This window comes from Triticum aestivum, chromosome 5A (assembly GCF_018294505.1).
Source record: "Triticum aestivum cultivar Chinese Spring chromosome 5A, IWGSC CS RefSeq v2.1, whole genome shotgun sequence".
NCBI lineage: Eukaryota > Viridiplantae > Streptophyta > Magnoliopsida > Poales > Poaceae > Triticum > Triticum aestivum.
This window is the reverse complement of record NC_057806.1, coordinates 413,191,620-413,198,293: the sequence shown is the minus strand read 5'-3', so window position 1 is coordinate 413,198,293 and position 6,674 is coordinate 413,191,620. Positions and strand designations below refer to the sequence as shown.

At 57.2% G+C, this 6,674-nt stretch overlaps 1 protein-coding gene across 1 annotated transcript; it reads right to left on the bottom strand.

Annotated features, from left to right (window-relative positions):
• Positions 1-964: 964 nt before the first annotated feature.
• LOC123103683 (alpha,alpha-trehalose-phosphate synthase [UDP-forming] 6) lies at positions 965-4,888 on the bottom strand. Its single transcript, XM_044525345.1, has 3 exons — positions 2,105-4,888; positions 1,629-1,902; positions 965-1,509 (listed from the first exon to the last, which is right to left on the bottom strand). The coding sequence occupies exons 1-3, from the start codon at positions 4,144-4,146 to the stop codon at positions 1,150-1,152; spliced, it is 2,676 nt and encodes an 891-aa protein (XP_044381280.1). The 5' UTR covers positions 4,147-4,888; the 3' UTR covers positions 965-1,149.
• Between the last annotated feature and the right edge of the window lie 1,786 nt (positions 4,889-6,674).

Genomic DNA, 6,674 nt, shown 5'->3' with positions numbered 1-6,674 from the left:
CCGGGTCGCCGCGTGCGCTCTGACGCCCGCCGCTGTCCCATACGAGAAGATTACGCGGAAGACAGAGACGTTAGTTGCCAATGCCCACGCCCCCGGTCGGCGGCTTGTCCGCTGCGATCGGTGCCGCTGTCGGCCAAAACCCGCCGGCCGCCGCGTTGCGTCTTCCATCTAAGAGCAACACCACCCTGGAGTAGATTCATTAACCTAACCAGCACGAACCGGAAGGCTTTGCCTTGCATCAACCCAACCCAACCCAATCCAATCCAATCCGATCTGGCAGGGGATCTCTCTTGGCCATTTGGTATGCCAGAGTACTATAGACTATAGACTATACTAGTAGACTAGACATGGCATGGCCGAATAGGCAGGCGCAATCTTATCGCCAGCGCGCACGACGAGTAACCACCAACCCGACTGCGCCGGGGCCTCGCCTTTATTACCCCATATGGCATAAGACCAGCACCTGACCTACTTTGCCTCTCACCCCCACCAGTGACAAATGGCGCCCATCATTTGCCGGGAGACTGCAACAGTGGCAACACCTAGTTCTAATCCTGTTTCTTATCCGAAACCCCACACGACCAGCCAGCACTACGGGCGGACGGGCGCGCCCAGTCACCAGCCAGCACGAGCCGAAACACAAGAAAAAAAGGCGAGCTGAAATCATTGGCGCCTTCACTCCACTCGGCCAGGCCAGGAGGCAGCACCAGCCGCGAGAGAGAGCAAGACCAACGAAAAAAAAAACAACTCCGGCTAGACTAGGCTGTTGGCATTTTTTATAGAAGAAAACTCCACCAGGCGCTCGAGCCGAGACTCGAACACTAGTGGGCTGGGTGCGAACTCCTTCGCCTTGCCAAGTTCTCAGACCAACAGCAAAGAAAGAGTAGTTCTAAAAAAAAAGCGAAGAAAGTGCATTGTTTCAAAAAAAAAAACAAAGAAAGTGCAAATTAAAACAGCGGCTAGATGGTGTCTGGAAATTTTTAGTCGGTAATTTAACCAAGGTTCAACGGAGTCTATATACACAACGGGCGAAACAGGCAGAACAACAACCAAGCAGAAACACAACTATGGTGCCGTTTACGTCCATTATGCTGTCTTATTCAGGCCGGAGGCTGCGCTGCTGCTGGTCGTCTCTGCCGGCTTCCCCCCTCAGTCCAGCCAGGTGTCGTCGCTGCTGGTGCCGTCGCCGGCGAGGAAAGGGTAAGGAGGGTCTTCGCCCTCCTCCATCGCCAGCTCCTGGTCAGAGACGCTCGCGAGGGCCCGGATCATGCGCTTGATGTCGGCGGGCTCATCCAGGTAGTACTTGGCCTTGCTGGGCTTTTGGCCGATGGTGCAGGCGAAGACCGTCGCGGAAGGGCTCAGGTAGGGGCCGTCCACCGCGGTGGTGATCACCTCGAACATGTCCTCGTCGGAGCGGTCGTCCCCGACGCAGAGGATGAAGTCGGGCTGGAGCCCCAGCTCCTGCATTGTCGACAGCATCCGCTTCGCCACCAGGCCCTTGCTCACACCCTGCAGTGCAAAGAACGTTCCTGGCTTAGTGTTGTTTCCATCACAGAAGTGCAGTGGCGCAACCACACTAGGTACGGTAGTAGGAAACAAAAGCACCGTTGGTGTCAGCCAAACTTTACCTGTGGCTTCACCTCAACATAGTGCAGGTCAGCTTTGACTGATACCGGCTCGTTAGAGAGGACACTCTCCAGGTGATCATGGAGCTCCTTGGCCTGGCAAGATCCAAAATCATGGTCCGCGTCCTCGTAGCACCACACTATTGCTGTCTCCTTGTCCTCGATGATCGACCCGTCCGTTGTCTCGGTGTAGGTCTTCATCACCGGCTCCACGATTTGCTTCCAGCTGAAGTCTGTTGACAGGCCGCATGTCTCCCATTCTGCATCTCGTTCCAGCCTACAGCAAAATGGTGTTAATTGGAATGTACACATACAGGTTAAATGTGCAGTACAAAGTCAGTGGTGATAGTAGTTTCGTTTCAACAATGGTGTTAATTAGAATGTACAGTACAAAGTCATAGTAGTAGTAGTAGTAGTAGTAGTTTCATTTCAACAATGAAGGTACTTGAGAGAATTTTCAGGGAACAGTTGGAATTTACCTGATGAAGTAGCCATGCTCAGCAGCAAGGCCTAGGTCCTCACATGCTGAGAACCATTCACTTAAGGTCTCCCGGGTCTTTGTGCTTGCGATTAAGACCATGTTCTTCTCATCGCGACAAAGGCTGTTCAACATGTCTATTGTTTCGGGGCTCGGCATCTTACCAAACAATGACTGAGGCATCAGCGTACCATCATAGTCCAAGAGAATGGCGCGCGTGGTTGCCTTCCGGTAGGCTGAGACAAGATGCTCAGCCGCGAGCTTCTTGAAGCTCGTATCAAGGGCCACAACCCTGAACCTTAGCCCAAATCCTATGGCCCAGCAGCGCCTCTTGTTATGGTCTTGGCAAGTCCTCGCCAGATCCTGCAGGAAGCTGTTTGCCCAGTATCCGACATCATGTGTGCTCACAAATTTGTGATGCTTCTCGTGCCTCAGCGCCTGCTCACCTTCACCTGTGTGCAAGGCCTTGTCCATTGCCTCGGCCACCGACTCAATGTTCCAAGGGTTCACCCGAATTGCGCCACTCAGGGAGGGTGAGCAGCCAATGAATTCCGACACGACAAGCATGCTCTTCTTCCTTGTGAAAGGGCTGAGACCCAGGATCCTGTCAATCTTCTCATTCCCCTGCCTAGCAATGATGTACTCATATGGTATAAGATTCATGCCATCCCTCACCGCGGTCACCAAGCAGCAGTCAGCAACAACATAGTATGCCATCCTCTCATAGAAGTGCAGCGGCCTGTCGATCAATATGACTGGCTGGTAATCTGGCTGCCCAAATGCCTCATTGATGCGCTTCACCATGGCATAGCTCTCATCCTGTACCTCCTTGACATCCTTTCCCTTCCCCCTAGCCGGATTGGCAATCTGTACCAGCACCACCTTTCCTCGATACTCTGGATGCTGCGTCAAGAGCTCCTCAAATGCCAAAAGCTTCAGACTGATGCCTTTAAATATGTCCATGTCATCCACACCAAGCATCATGATGCGGTGAGGATCAGGGAACTCCTTCATAAGCTCGGCGACCTTGAGCCCGGTCTCCGGGAGGTTGAGCACTGCCTGCAGCTGCGTCAAATGTATCCCCACCGGCAGTATCTTGACAGTGACAGTCCGTCCATAATATTCCAGTCCAATGTATCCCCTCTGCGACTCGTATTTCATTCCCAGCATCCTGCTGCAGCATGAGAGGAAATGCCTGGCATAGTCAAATGTGTGGAAGCCAATCAAGTCGGCATTCAGCAGCGCCCGGAGCACCTCCTCGCGCACCGGCAGGGTCTTGTAGATCTCCGATGATGGGAACGGGCTGTGCAGGAAGAATCCCAGCCTGACCCGGTTGAATTTCTTGCGCAGGAAGGTGGGCAGGAGCATGAGATGGTAGTCGTGCACCCACACGAAGTCCTCCTCGGGGTTGATCACCTCCATGATCTTGTCGGTGAAGATCTTGTTGACGGACAGGTAGGCCTTCCACAGGTCGCGGTCAAAGCGGCCGCCGAGCTCGGGCGACAGTGGCAGCATGTAATGGAACAGTGGCCACAGCTGCTGCTTGCAGAAGCCGTGGTAGAAGCGGGAGCGGAGGTCGTCCGGCAGGAAGGCGGGCACGCAGCGGAAGCGGTCGTAGAGCTCGAGCGCGACCTTGTCCTGCTCCTCCGCCGGGATGTCGTCGCGCAGGCCGCCGATGTAGACGAAGTCCATGTGGGCGCGGCCCTGGTGCGCGCGCAGAGCCTCCTTGAGCTGCCGCAGGAGGCTGTCCTGGTCCCAGGAGAACTCCCAGGCGCCGTCGGCGCCGCGGCAGGCGCGGATGGGGAGCTGGTTGGCCACGATGATGGTGCGCTCCCGCGGCGGCTGGTCGGGTTGGTCGTCGGAGGCCACCGAGGCGGCGTCGGCGTCGGCGTCAGCTGGGGCGTCGGAGCGGTCAAGGCCGGGCACAATGCCAGACGCCGTCATCACCCGCGGTATCCGCGGCTGCCCGAGGGACGGCAGCGGCTGGTCGCGGTCAGCCCCGCCGGCGAGCTCCAAGAGGTTGGAGTAGGATCTCGACGCCATCCTCTCCCAGATGTGATCTTCTTGACCAACAAACTCAGCAAGAACTCAAGGTTGCAGTTGCAGAGCGGCTGAAGAAGCAGAGCAAGAATGGGCGGGCAGGGAGGCAAAGGATCTGCGGCCGGGAGGGAGTCCAAGGGGAAGGAGAAGAAATCCGAGCGAGATTTAGCGAGGCAACAAGGAATGGAATCGGCGCAAAGGAAGTCGCCAGAAGAGCAGAAACAAATTCCCCCTTTCCGGAAAGGAGCGGCACCTTTCGGTCAAAGGGAAGGCAACACGGCGGCAGAGCGGCGGCAGAGTCTCAGGTGCTCCTCCTCCCGCCGCCCACGCGGCCGCCACATCGGCAGATCGCCGCCACCGGACAAGAGAAGACGCCGCCGCCCATCCCCAGGACCAGCATTAACCGGCAAGAAAAAGCTCGAACGAGGGTTGCTGAAACTCCGGGGAAACTCGACGGATTGGCAAAGACGGAGGAGGGAGGGAAGGCGGTGGTGGCGGGAGGTGGATGGAGGCGGCGGTGATCGTCGGTCGGCGTGCGGCGGTGGCTCTTGAGGATCGGAGGGGCTGGGCCGGGGCGGGATCTATCTATCTATCACGACTAGGAGTAACGGAATGGAGGCGAGGCTTTTGTTTCTCTAGTCTACTACACTAGACTGGAACGGGAATGGATAGAGTGTTTTTCTCGCCCCCGCTCGAGCTGGCGAGCGCGGGTGTGATGAACTCTGCGATGCCTCTCGCCGGTCGCCCCGTACGCGGATTAAATATAATCGGAATTTCGCGCTAAGCACCCTTGATAAACACGGGCGTCTCGTCCCCGCGTGCCGTCCACCTAACCGCAGCCAGAGAATTCATGACAAGCCACTGGCGCTATTTGTTTCCGGGACGGATGGATAATCGTCGCCTATGCTGACTGACCGACCCAAGGGATCAGCATTATCCATCCGCCCGATCAATGCTCTGGCTTTCTTACAGCACAAGTGATCCGCCTGCGTGCATGCCGTGGCGGTTACCATAAAAAAAGCCGCTTTGCTTGCAGGTCAAAAACTCCTATCTGGGTTATTCTTAATTCGAAATTTTACCCCTGATATTGTAATATTTTTATCGGATGGTGACTTCCTGGCCTGCGGCCGAAGATCGGTGGGTTTGCCTGCTGTCAGAGGGATAGATAATGACGTGGTTGCATGCGTTTACTGCAGCCCTCATCCATTGATCGCGCCGCGGGCGGCCGCAACCCAACAAAAACGGCCTCTATCCTGAGGATACGAGAAAAAGTCGTCGTGAGTCGTGACCGTCCGGCCTGCGAATTAGGTGCGAACCCAGGGGGCTGGGCGGAAGAGTCCACCGCGCGCGGCAGCGGCAGCCCGCGCGCGATCTTATCCGTGGGAGCGCGGCGGCCGCTCTGGGGGGGCCCGCGGTGTTTGACCGGTGCGGCCGGGGCCTGGGCCGCACGATCAGGATCGGACGGGCGCGAGGGAGGGGGCGGGGGAGGGGGGACGCGCAGAGGATCCGCGGGGCTTCCCTAGGAGATATGTATATCCATCTTCAAGCCGCACCGGATGAGGATCGGTGGAGCGGGGCGGGCGGCCTCCCGCGCACGTGCGAGCGCCTACGTGTCGGACGCTGAGGGCGCCTCGGCGCGGGCGGCGGCCCGGCTGTCGTTTCCGACAGGAGGGATACACGGGGCCGCGTTCACACCGGTGACCCGCAGTCCACCCCCACCGAAAGGAACGTAGACTTCGCAAACTGAAAGGTCAGTTACGCCGGTCGACCGGCGCGACTTTAGGCCGGTAGCCGGGCGGCCCCAGCGATCTGGTATGAATGACCGTCCGATTGCAGAAAAAAGGAAAAAAGTAAAAAAAGTCAACTCTCACCCGCTCTCGAGGTCGCCTGGTTTTCTTACAGAATAAGAGATCAGTTACGAGTAACTGAGCCGGTCGACCAGCGCGACTTTAGGCCGGTAGCCGGGCGGCCCCAGCGATCTGGATCAGAATAACTATCCAATTGCAGAAAAAAGGAAAAAAGAAGAAGGAAAAAGTCAACTCTCACCTGTGTCGAAGGGCGTCATCGCTCGCAGATCTGTCGCGGCATCGCAACATCGTCGCGCTCACGCCGCAACACGCCATGATGCCGACCGCAGCGCGCCACTGCGTCGGTCGCAGCACCTCGCCGTGCCACTCCCTGCACCACGCTACACATGTTGCAACGGCCATTGGGATCCGGTTGCAACTTCCCACCGTAGACACAGGCGCTCGAAGTTTTGCAGCACCGTGCTCCGGTCAGCACTAGCCGTTGAGAGTAGCACCGGATTCAACTGGGAGAGAGATAAACAAGGGAAGGGTGATGGCTCGTTGGCTGGCTCACCGGGGGTGAAGATGGCGAGAGAGAGGGAGAAGAGCATGAGACCGCTCGGGCAATAGAGGAAGAAGAAAGACGAGTCGTCGAGAAGGATGCGGGAGAATATAAGGGAGGGGAAGAGCGGTCGCTGGCCCACTAAGGCAGACACGTGTCGTGCGTGTCGAGAGAGGAATAGC